Below are 13,157 nucleotides of genomic sequence, written 5' to 3'. Positions count from 1 at the left end.
TTTCCAATAGGAACGCTGTTCAACAACTCTCAATTACGTTCAATTCAACGACTTGTACATGATTAATTTGATCGTATACAAGGCGCTTTAGGGGCCGTTCTACTTACTATTGTCAAAGAGTGTTCCGGATGAAGATATCACAGCTTCTGGCCCGTCTGTGGCCACAGGGAAGTCGCCCACAGCCTTCTGGGAAGAGGGGAAGTACAACGAGTTATCCTTGGTCGCCCTCATCTTTCCATCGTGTGACGCAATCACTCAACAGAACCGTTGACGGTAGGTGTTACAGTCGGCGAATGGTGCCCGTTCCCATTACATCTGGAAGAAAAGCAACGTACCTAATTACTCACAAGGAACTCAATGGTTTGAAAATATGTGCGCTCTAAGTCCACCTGCTCACAAAGATATGTATGATGTGTACAAACACACGTTTCGAGACTTTTTGGGCATTTTCCCTCAAACAAACAAAAAGCTGATGCACGTGCGTATTATAAGTAGCAGGGAACTGTCTAGAATCATTTATAGTAAAGCTCTTTAAATTTGCTTTTAGTTCACAGATAAGTAGAGTTTAAAGTGGGATCCTAAGGGGGGAATAATGAACAAAAGTAAGAGATAGGGAGAGAGAAAATTGGAGAAAAGAAAGAGGAGATACAGGGGAAATAGGAGAAAGAAAGAAAATTTGGGGAAGAGAAAGAGGGTATAGAGATAAATAGGAGAAATAAACAAAGAGAACGTTGGAGGAAAGGAAGGGAAAATAGAGAGAAAATGAGAGAAAGCAAAAGAAAATAGGGAAACAATAGGAAAATAAACAGAAAATTGGAGGCAAGAAAGAGGACATAGAAAGAAAATAGGAGAAATAAAGGAAAGAGAATTGAAGAAAGGAAAAAGAACGGAAGAGTTAGAGAAAGAGAAAATGAAAAGACAGTAGTAGAGAGAGAGAAAATATAATGGATGAGTAGAGAGAGAGATAAAGTATAGGCAGCAGTGATGTGCGTCTACGCGTAAACAACGATAGTCTACATTCTACATGTAAACTATTTTATACACGTAGATTACGTAATCTATGTAAACAACATGGCGAAAGGTGATAACTTAGCAAAGGGCGCCGTGGAATTAAAAGAAAATTATACTGCGTGTCAGTTGCTGATGTGTGAGGAGAACTTTTCATACTCTTTCTTCCAAATTCGAACAATTTCTCACCTAGGAAGAAACCTAATATAGGAAATATTCTAGTGTTTTATGGGAAAAGACCACTCTTGCCTCACGACTGCCATCTGTTGTTGTTTTTTGCATACTATTTATCTTCTTCCATACTTGATAATAGAAGAGAAGAGAAATTTGTTGTAAATAGGATTCTTTTCATTTCGTTAGGAACCAATATAGTTGAAAATGTCACTTTCCTTTCATGAAACCCTTGAAAATTAAATTTAATGCACTTTAGATTGCTTATGTAAACTACAACCCAATGTAATCTAGGCGTAGATTACGTGTAGACAACGCATGTAGACGTAAACTTATAGTCTACGGCACATCACTGATAGGCAGTGAGGAAACAGAAAAAGATTGATAGGGGAAGGGAGAAATAATATATAGAGTTCAAGATACAAAGATATGTAGTATCCATGGAAACCGAAGCAGAGCCTACCAGAAAACATATCCTTCACTTTGCCCCCTCCATCTTCCTTCCCCGCCAACGAAACTCTGTGTCGACTACAAAGTACCACTTACTGCAATATAGGTAATATAACACCAATTATGCACCCATTTTCAGAATTTTGCTCCATTGTCCAACAACTTCACGACTGAGTTCTTCTAACCATCCGCTTGGTGTCGCTAGTGACTTCTATAATCTTTCAGAGATAAGCGACATATCCTATTCAAGATTCTAGCGCATGCGTATAAAACGCTACACAAAACGCTCACTCAGTGGCCTGCGCGGCTTGCGGAACCAAAATTTGCGGTCATTGTCCATGGAATGTTTCCAGCGTGGAACGGAAGGAATCTAGATGATCTGTTGTTAATTAAAATCTGGAGGGAAAGGCTTTTGGTAACCAGGTCAATGGAAAGATGAAAATAACAGGCAGAGTTTTTGGGTGAACAGCAGTTACAGCGCTCCAGTGGCGGAATTGACAAACTAAAGGCACCAACACAGAAATTATATGAGAGCACATCATCTGTCAATAGATAATAAGCATACTATAACTAAAGATAATCGAGGTAATTGATTACAGAGACATTTACATATATTCGATATCATCAATTCATTTCAAGAAAACTTATTTTTAATCCTAAAAAGCACTAGAACATTAATATGGCATAAAATCTGTTCAAAAATCAGAATTCCAAAATTACTTGCGAAGTCTACAACATCAATAACAACTGAAGAGCGATATAAACTTGGTTCTAGGACACACATTGGTAAATAGTTTTCTTCATTCTTTGTGGAGTGTTTGTGATACAAGCGAGCTGCGGGTAACTTCTAGAACAATGTATTGATTTACACCTGGGTAGTAATTTCACAAATTCTAAACAACAACGCATTACACAACTATTATGTCTGACGTCAGAATAATTCCACGGAAGATTCGTAAAGGGGGGAGAGTAGAGTTATGACTTCTTTGTGAGCGACTATCTTTTCATTAGCTACATGTTAACAGAACACCAATTTACATTATCAAATACTATATACATACATGTCCACATTTATTTACCATTTTAAAGTCTTGATTTGAATTCAATTATCGAGGCAAAGGAACCACAGACTTTTAGTGTGTCGATCGTGCTGCAGTTCGGTTATAAAAAGTTTGAATTTTAGTGTTCTGGCGTAAAAAAAAAAAAAAAGAGCGGAAGGGTGACAGAGGCAAGTTGTCGATTTTACGACTACAATAACTATCGTAAGTTTAGAGTTTTTGAGCTGAATTTTTGTATGGGTCAAAATATTTCAAAATGAAGGACAAAGCATTTTCCTCGCATGTTGCGAGTGTCGCATTTAATTGTCGCTTATATTACGTATGTGCATCACTGGATATCGCTACTAAGATTATGTTTGTATTTTATTTTCTCATCCTATCTTTCTCCTTTTACCTCTTGTTACTCTTATCATTTCTTTTCTTTATTCACCTGTTTGTCATTTCCTTTTGTGTCCCTCCCTTTGTTATATACATTTTTTTATATTTCTTGTTCCAGTAGCTTTCTTTCTTACTTAATGTTCACACTTTTTCCTTTGTTTGTTTCTCTTTCTTTCTTTATCCTTCTTCAGTTCCTCTGTGTCTCTTTTTCCTCTCTTTTTCTTTTCTTCTTGTGCTTCCTTTTCCTTCTCTTTCTTCCTGTATCTATTTCTTCTTCTCTTTCTCTTTATTTATTTAATTCTTTCTTTGTTTCTGTTTCTCTTACTCACTTGTTCTGTTTCTCTATGTCTAACTTCCTTTTCCTGTGTTACTTACTCTTTTTCTCATTTGGTACTCTGGTCCACCTTCTTTCTTTGTTCCTCTTTCTTTCTTGGTATCTCGTATATATCGTTCGTTATTCCTCTGATTCTATTTTCTTTATCTTGGTTTGTTTCTTTTCTTCCTTCTTTGTTTCTTTTTTTTGTTTACTCTGGTTTTATAGGGAGTATTTTCTCTCTTGTTCCTTCTATCTTATTCTTATGTCTCTCCGTGTGTGATTTCAATAAATGATTCTCAAAATTTCACATATAGGTTGTTTAGGATGGACAGGAAGGGGCCCCTGTTAACATGTAATCGATAAGACGATTACCGATCGGGCACTCGCTACGCACACAAAGACGTCTGGTCACCAAGAAACGCCTCCGGTAAGTAAACGGCAAACGGACAGTGGTGTAGGCGCCGGGTATACAGTCTCTGAAATGCTTGTCGGCAGAAATCGCAATTTCAGCAGACACAGCATTCTGCAGTGGACACCGAGCTGCCCTGGGGCTTTCGTAATTAATTTCTTATAGACTTGTCCCGCGTGGGATGCTTTCTGTGCGAACACGGAACAAATCCCTGCAAAGGGTTAAGTTTGCACAGCGAATAACGCAGCGAAGCGCAAACTATCTCTCCTCGACCTATGCCATCAAAATCATCCTGGTCTGACTCGGAACTTGCTTTTCTTGTGACAACACAACTTCCAAAAGCTTAGAAGCCTACCGGGGCTCCATCTCTGGGACAAATTTGCAGAGGAACTTTGGGGATCGATTCTTCCCCTTCCTCTCCCGAAAATAATGTTTGAACAGTGCAAGGAAGATTTTCCATGGCTTATCTTAAACCTATCTTCTTTGTTTGCTAGCTTGCAGGCTTTCGTACACGAATTATAAGGACTTGAAACGGACATAGCAAAGTGTAGATGAGAAATTGTCCAAAACTCTCATTGGCGAAATATTCGAAAAGCGAAAGTAGTATCGATAACTCGAATGTAATCAAGGTATCGAAGAAACTTCGAATGTTCTCGCGATGTGGCAACAGTGATTCTGGTTTTATTTAACATTACATTGTATGATTCATTGCACACGTGGTAGAGTTGCCAACCTAACCTGCCGGTGACGTATGAGCAGAATTGCCAACTATCAATTCCGGAATTGTTCATCATTCGCACTGTAAAACTTTTGTCGTAATGTCACATTAAGTTGCTTAATGATATTGTACAGTATTTTTGTATGTATATAATGCCAGTATGAATACATTATGGGGTACAATCGACATGTAGTGAAACATGCCTTTATAAAATGTTACCCTAAAATCTATCGTTTGATTGTAGCCTGTGATGTGCCGTAGACTATAAGTTTACGTCTACATGCGTTGTCTACACGTAATCTACGCATAGATTACATTGGGTTGTAGTTTACATAGACTACGCAGACAATCTAAAGTGCATTAAAATTAATTTTCAATTGTTTCATGAAAGGAAAGTGACATTTTCAACTGTATTGGTTCCTAACGAAATGAAAAGAATCCTATTTACAACAAAATTTATCTTCTCTTCTATTATCAACTATGGAAGAAGATAAATAGTATGCAAAAAACAACAACAGATGGCAGTCGTGAAGCAAGAGTGGTCTTTTTCATAAAACACAAGAATATTTCCTATATTAGGTTTCTTCCTAGGTGAGAAATTGTTCGAATTTGGAAGAAAGAGTATGGAAAGTTCTTCTCACACATCAGCAACTGATACGCAGTAGAATTTTATTTCAATTCCACGACGCCCTTTGCTAAGTTTATCATCTTTCGCCATGTTGTTTTCATAGATTACGTAGTCTACGTGTATAAAATAGTCTACGTGTAGAATGTAGACTATCGTTGTTTACGCGTAGACGCACATCACTGATAGCAGCTCATATTTAAAAGACACTCAACAACTCCTTCCGCCCAAAAATATAGTTTTATCTTCAGCTACTTGCTTAATATTATATTATACGTATTTAGACTTTCTATAAACATGGAAAATGAACATGGTACATGGAACAGACACTAACATTTTATTGTAAATGAAGCTGTCTACTAAAAACCACGCTAGCCAACCTTCTAATAATATTGACAGACACACTGAAGTTAAGAACGAGTCTATAGTATTGTACTATGCGAGTCAAATATGCTGTTCCTTTAAACCCCTGTTTGAAGGGTTCCATCCAAATAGACCTTTTGTATAGCCTATGTGCGTCTATATCTGTATTTGATATAAAACCAACCCTGTTAAATGTATAAATTCAATCATACATAATCTCTTATTGAACGGGGCTTTGTGTGCTTTCAGTGAAGATTCATCCGTTAATCGGCTACAAATCTGTTTTTCCATACCCGCGGATTGCTATTTTCATTTTTACACGCCAGCGAATCGGTCAATCCCTACGTCACAGCCAGGATATGCAAACCATTTCAGTAATTGAAGAGCGCACCTCTCAAATCCCTGTTTTACCTTGTATCGATGCGTATCATACTTTCAGTGCTGCAACCTGTGTCGAGGCGCGAAACTATATCCAAACAAAACACTGCATGCTCTTTCCATTGAGCAATACTTTCAATCCCGCACAGTGCTTTCATGGATAGACGATTGACATTTTGATCAATTATTACCGGAGTGCCTTTATTATTTTTCAGCTGTGAACAAGTCAAGTTGTTGTGAAGATTGTTAAAGACTCACTCACGTGTTGTAGAAAGAATAGTTTGATGATTTCACCGACGTCACCACCAGGGGAGTGGGGGTGGGTTCTTGCCAACCGTAAGATAATTTTAGTTCACCCATATGAGATTACATTAAAATCAAGATAGAGCCTCCCCGATGACGTCGTCGCCTTGTAATAAAGGGGTCACGGGTTCGATACTCGTTGGAGGCACATTGCACGGTGATTCGGATCCCACCTTAAACTGTAGAGGTCCAGTCCCAATTAGCCTTTCTGTGCATAAAATGAACTTAAAACAACAATTCGATTAAATCAAGATCAAGCACACACGCGTAGAGAAGGTAAAACGAGTAAGGAAGGGAATGAAACGTAGAGAAAGAAAGGAAGAATAAGATAGAAAGTCCAAGAAGGAAAGAAAAAACAAAGGAAGAGAGAAATAAAAGGAAAAAAGCGATAGGAAAATAAAGGAAGAGAGATATGAAAGAAAAATACAGATATAGAGAAACAAAGGAACAGAGGAATGAAAGGAGAAGACAGATATAACGAAACAAAGGTAAAAAGGAAGAAATGAACTGGAAAGAAGAGAGAGGGGAAAGAAAGAACGAATGAAAAAGGAAATGGAGGAACAAGTAAGAAATAACATTAAAGAGAAAGAGGGGAGGTAAGGAAACAGGAAAAAGGAGAATAATACACAGGAAGAGAGGAGCAGAGGAAGAAAGAATAGGATATAAAACAGAGGACGAAAGGATGAGAATGAGATAGAAGAATATATGCACTTCTTGGTTCCAGCTGCTCACGGGCCATGTTCAACCGGCACAATAACCGAATGAAGGCGTTGTATATTATCCAGAGGCGTCTCGTGAGCGCATGCGTCAATTGTGAGAAAAAGGACAGCTTGCTCTGCGACGACATTAATGAGCATTTCTACATTCTAATTTCTTCATATAGGAGAAGTATTTATTTTACACGAGAGCGTTCAACTAAACTTATAATACATTTCTTGGATCTGAAGTGAAAGAAAGTAATAATTCTTTTCCCACAATTGACGCATGCGTCACTTCAGATCCAAGAAATGTAATATAAGCTTAATTGAGCGCTCTCGTGTAAAATAAATACTTCTCCAATATGAAGAAATTAGAATGTAGAAATGCTCATTAATGTCGTCGCAGAGCAAGCTATCCTTTTTCCCACAATTGACGCATGCGAAGCATGCACCGCATGCGTTCACAAGACGCCTCTGATATCATCCTTCTTTAACTACATGTTTGTTTAGATAATACGCAAATGCACTATTCCCAGTTTCTTTCTACCACTCCCTGTAATTTTCCAGCGACGAGGGAACGTATGTGGGCAGGGGTGTCGATGAACTTTAGAGCGTATTCTGCGATGTTCTCTTGTGTCAGTAAAGGGATTTTTCTCTTCACAGTGTTTCGTAGAAGAATCGGCCGATAAGTAGCGCGCGAGTTGCAAAAATTAAGTTACCGTTCTGCGTAGCGACAAGAGGAGAGATATTATTAGCCTTGTATTATCCGCGAAAATGCAGCGCCAGTGTTGCAAGCTGTGATGCTTTTTACGCTTCATTTTTTTTCCATCTGCCAAGAGACCTCTACCAGGAATGAGAGTTGGTTTTGAAAGGGAAACAAAAAGCAGAAGAAGAAAAAAGAAGATGCTTGAATAATACCAAAAATATCAGACACAACTATTAGGGTATATCAAAAACTAAAGGCAATTTTGAGCTCTCGCAGGAATAAACGAAGACTGGGTGTGTCGACGTCACCACGTGTATACTTGGAGTGACGTGGAAGTAGGAATATCCATCACTGCCCCATTCAGTCGAGTGTCGCGGAGCAAAAAGGTCACACGTATAGACGGACGCACCACTCCACAAATGCACCATCGAGGAACAGCGCGCCGTATTGCGCTTTCTGTGGTCGGAAGGAGTCAAACCGGCCGACATCCACCTTCAGCTGCTAGCGCAGTATGGAGCAAGCACCATAACTCAACGAAAGGTATATGAGTGGGTGGACCTCTTTAAAGTGGGACGCACAAGTGTAACGGACGAAGTCGAAGTGGACGCCCAGAAGAAAACGTCCAACGGGTGAATACCATTATCAGGGACGATCGAAAAATCACAATAGCACAAGTGGCGGAACTCTTCGACGTAAGTTTCGGATCAGCAGATGCAATAGTGAATTAGTGTACCAAAAAGTTTGTTCGTGGTCGTCGGTTCAGGTCAGATGACGAGGTCCAGAAGGCGGTGCAGACGTGGCTTCGTGAGCAAACAAAAAACCTTCTTTGCGAACGGGATACAGAAGCTGATTGCACGATACCAAAAGTGCATTGCCGTGCAGGGGGCATATGTGGAAAAGTGACATGTGTAGTTCTTCTTCTTGTGTGGAAATAAAGATGTTATGTGAAAATTACCTTTACTTTTTGATTTACCTATACCGCGTTTGGTAGAACCTGTCCCGTTTCCCGCGCTAGCGAGCGGTCGACAGTTTCGGTGCCAATGAGAAACGAGGAAAAAATCGTCTGCTGGGCAGCGAGGAGCGAATGGAAGCCAGAAGAGAGGCGCTTACGTTGACGCTGTTACCACGTTGCGTATTTTAATTGGCTGCCTGGCTTTGACTTTCCCCAGCACGGAGAGAAGCCAGCGATCGCCTAGCGCGGGAACCGGGACAGGTTGTAACAAACGCGGTATAGTAACTACAGTTGATGAGGTTTTTCTTTGTGGGAGACTACTCCCCTCAGAAAGTGTGATACATTTCCATAGTTGCCACCTGTTCGGCGTTTTGGGTGGTGAACAGATTGATTGATTGATTGAGTTGGTGTTTTAAGTCCACTTTATGCACAGTAAGGCTAATCGGGACTAGACCTACAGTTTAAAGTGGGATCTGAACCACTATGTGCCTCCACGGGGTATCGAACACGGGACCCCTTGATTACAAGGCGACGACGCTACCACTGCGCCATCGGGGAGGCCCAAGTGTGGTGAACAGCAACGACAACAGAACTCAAGGTGAATTATGCGCCGTGGCTAAGGCAGTCTGTAGCTTCTTCCCTTTCTACTTGGTTAGGGTTCACCCGCAAAGTTACAGCTCGTCGACTTTACCCATCTGGAATGATGAACTAACAGTTAGTATAGCTAAAATAATTATAAACGTGCTGCCACATCTTTTATACTGACGAAATACTACCACCCCCACCCCCCCCTCCTTTCTCTCTCTCTGAAAGCCGAGAAGGATTGAAAGGTCTTGCGTCATTTAGGTCCAGGTGGTACATGAAAGTGAGGGAGTAAATAAGACAGTTGAAGCTCAGTGTATAGTAGTATATGCTGTCAGTGGCTACCGTAAAGTTAGTAGTATTCTTCCCTTAAAATTTAACAGTTTGCTTGTTAATTTTTAAGAAGATGTAACCGTTTTTATTCAAATTTGAATGTTTTATCATGCATAGACAAGTATTATAGATGAATGTTGCGTGCACCATATAAATATATTTTTAAAAAACCGAATCATGAAAATTACACTAATTAGGGATCTGTGAAATCAGTGTGCTAATTAACCTTTTTGCTTTTGGCCGTAATTGAAACCCAGGACACGTGGCAACACTTTAACAAGGCATTACACTGAGTCAGTGGCGGCGATTGGGTTCAAAAACCGGGGAGGCAAGCTGCCAAAACTGGCAGGGTGCAAGGACAGTTTATTTCCCTTTGAATATAAGGTTTAGAATAGTGCGGGGTTAAAAGTAGAGGGCAACTGTTCCCCTAATCGTCGCCACTGAACTGAGGTCAATACAGTCCAGATCAGGTCGCAATCTGTACACGGGTTTCTTCCTCTTACAAACTGTGGAATTTCTCTTCATCTATTGGAAATATCTCTACAACAAAGCCCGAGGCGAATTCTTTGGTCACACTCGAGACTTGCGTGCAATCGTAGATCTCTTGAAGCAGTGTTTACGCGCTCCATTTCCCTAGACACTGCGTGCGACGCGGCTCGAAAATAATTTACGGAGACTCTACGAGTAAAATACCCTCAGACACGCGCCCGGGATTAAAGCGCCGTGCAGATCCTAATCCATCGCCTTTGAATAGTCGCTACAACACTACCGGAATTGTAATTGCGGCCCAGTGTTTCCCGGGTAGGAAATTTCCCGTCGAAGGTTAATTTTGAGGGAATTTTAATGAAGAAATGGACAAACGTCGAATTTCTACTGTTTGAAACGTACAGCTAAAGCTCTCTTATCTCGTAGCTAGTCAGCTGGCTTATGATGCCTCGGGCGGTATCTCGCCACTTATACGCATGCGCAATCAGGTGGATTGTGGCCTTATACGCATGCGCCTGAGCAACGAATAGAGTTGAGTGGGCGGAGCTTTCTGGGCAACGTCAGACTTGAGACTCGCTTCCAACGTGCGCCTAAGTACAGGGAGTTAAGAAAATAACCTGTTCTAGCGGCAAATCCTTGATTTTGGACGCCAATCGAGCATGTCCTTCTTTAATGCGCCGACGGTAAAGCAAACAGTTTTAAAAAATTAGTGCCGAGACTTAAGGCTGGTTCACACGAGGCTAGATTTGCTGCTTGGACTTGGACTAATGGTATTGTACTTCCTTCGTGCTAGTTTTCACCTTACACTTGTTACCGTAGACTTTTGTTCCCACAAGGCATTGCACAGAGCAGACAAGCTAGAAAGATGGACGAGCGACTTGACGAAGAACGTTGTAGGCGAATAGCAACTACTTCTATATTCCTTACAATTACTGAAGTTAAAGGTTTAAGACGAAAAATAAAAGTATGGATTATACAAAGTGGCTCGAGGGAAGAAATGGTGACCAAGGCACCCACCATGCTTTTTTATGTGCTCGGGTATATATTGAAACATGAGATTAGCAAAATGTTATAAAACATAGAGATTGTAGTCAAATATTTAATACATTGGTAATATTATATATTGTTATTATAGGTTAATCATATCTGCCGTGTACAAATCTCATTGTTGTAGATAAATTCATAAATATTTGTAAACACGTTAGACAATTAAAAACCATAAATTTTCGGTTTTGATATTCAGGGCGCTGAAAATGAATACGTGATGTTGGGTTTATGTCTACCGGATGTATTCCAGGAATTGCTGACTGAACGTCTTGCACTTTTATTCCTTTCATACGTATAAAATTGTCATAAAAACTTGAGAGCTCACATTTCAAAGCCGTGTTGATTTCACAAAATGATCCAACTTTAAAAATAAGTTTTATCTTCAATGCATCAAATACCTCCCAATTGTTTCCACCACATCTTTATAGAAATAAATATTTCTGAATTGCTACGGTACACTTTAAAAACATAATGTTTGTTGCGCCATCTTACGGTAAGAAAGGAAATTCTCAGGGAAAAAAATTGGGATTTATTTTGAAAGCATTTGACAACATTGCGTGAAGCAGCGAAACGCACAAACCCATGTGCATCGAAAAGAGCGCAGCTGTATCAGATATTCGATCCTGGACGCGGTCGTTCGACGGTTCCTTTGGGATAGAAAGGAACGCTAATGCAGCAAGCGAGAATACGATCGCCCCCCCCCCTTTCTGAAGATGTGAACCTCAAAATGTCACAATTCGAGACTTTGAAGCAGAATATATGTGTGTATCCTTTGTCGCATAGTCAGTACAGACAGCCGCTTATGTGTACGGTGGAAGTGACTTCCGCCATAAGCTTCTTATTATTGTATGGGACACCATGTGGCTTAGAATTTATTGCGTATTTGATCTAACGTTTAGAATATTGGAAAAGGGTTCATTCTCATTTTTTCACCTTTCTTTTTTCTTTCTTTCTATTTTTCTTCACTCTTTGTATTTTCTTCCTTTGCTTGTCTCTCTCTCTCTCTGTTTATATTTCTCTTCTCTCGCATTTACTTGTTCCTTTATTACTCTCTTTCTTCCTTTGTTCTTCTATTTTCTTTCGCTTTCCTTTTCCTTCACCCTGTATTTCTCTTTCATTTCTTCTTTCTTCCTCTATTACTCTATCTCTTTCTCCCACTGTTCCTGTTTCTATTTTCCTTCTATTTATTCTTTTTTATCTTTCTTCCTCTTTTTCTTAGTCTCCTTTTCTGTCTCTCTCTCTGTTCCTCTTTTTACCTTTTTATTTCCTTCTTTCCATTTCGTCTTTATTTTTCTCTCTCAATCCCCTTTCTCTCTCTGCTCTTTCGTTCTTTTTCTGTTTCTCTTTCTTCAGTTTTGGTCTGTTCCCCTCCTTTTCTCCATCTCGTTCTACATTTCTTATTTTTCTATTCCTTTTCTCTTTTAATTTTCGTCTGACTCTATCTCTCTGTTTCTTGCTGCAAAGGATTGTGGAAATTCTCTTCTAGACCATTCGGGTAGACGGTGGGCTTAAAGTAGCTTATATTTCATGGTGGCGTTTGGGCCCAGCTTCGTCCACCAGCTGTACACTCACCGGCAATACAATTGAGACATCCTGAAATACACTCTTACCTGCAAGGCATTTTTGTGTTGCATTACTCCACAGTGGTGGTAGAAGTTTCCATTGAAAATTGACATGAAAGTCCACTTATCACCATACAGTTAGGCAACATACAGGCGTAAACGAGTATCCCATTTCTATTGACGGTGACTGTACGTACATTCTCCTGAGTGCACCGTGCACCCGGTTCAGAGCAAAAGAAGAAAATGGCTTATAATTTGAAATAAAGTGGTCGAAAAGGTTTCCGGGACAAGTTTCGGAAAAATCAACCGTCTGAAATTGCCCTTGTGACGGAGAATCAGTGAATATTTCGCTCTCGCCTGTTGCATACTAGCGAGCTGTTTCTTTGTAGCAAGAAATAGATTTTTGGTGTCTGAATAAACACGCAATTTCTCAGCCACTGCTTTTGGGGCGTGTTGAATGGAGCACACCGCCGGATCTTTCAGACGCTGGACGGCTTTCCAAGGCGTTCGGATGCTTCACTCTGCTTCCCCTCAAAGATTTATTTTAGCTTTGAAAAGCTGTCAGATCCAGCGAACGAATATTGAAACTGTAAGCATGAATGCTGCTAACTGGG

General features: G+C 40.0%; 1 protein-coding gene across 1 annotated transcript in view; it reads right to left on the bottom strand.

The window, feature by feature from the left end:
- The window catches only part of LOC146000049 (synaptotagmin-15-like), a 319,549-nt gene that overhangs the window by 250,864 nt on the left and 55,528 nt on the right, over positions 1 to 13,157 (bottom strand). Inside the window, exon 2 of the mRNA XM_083137374.1 lies at positions 108 to 315. Coding sequence (XP_082993500.1) covers positions 108 to 231 — 124 coding nt within the window. The 5' untranslated portion in view covers positions 232 to 315. The remainder of the gene's footprint in view (positions 1 to 107; positions 316 to 13,157) is intronic.

Source organism: Lepisma saccharinum, chromosome 16 (assembly GCF_977018435.1).
Source record: "Lepisma saccharinum chromosome 16, izLepSacc3.1, whole genome shotgun sequence".
NCBI classification, from domain to species: Eukaryota; Metazoa; Arthropoda; class Insecta; order Zygentoma; family Lepismatidae; genus Lepisma; species Lepisma saccharinum.
The sequence above is the reverse complement of the archived record's forward strand: the minus strand, read 5'-3'. Positions and strand labels throughout refer to the sequence as shown.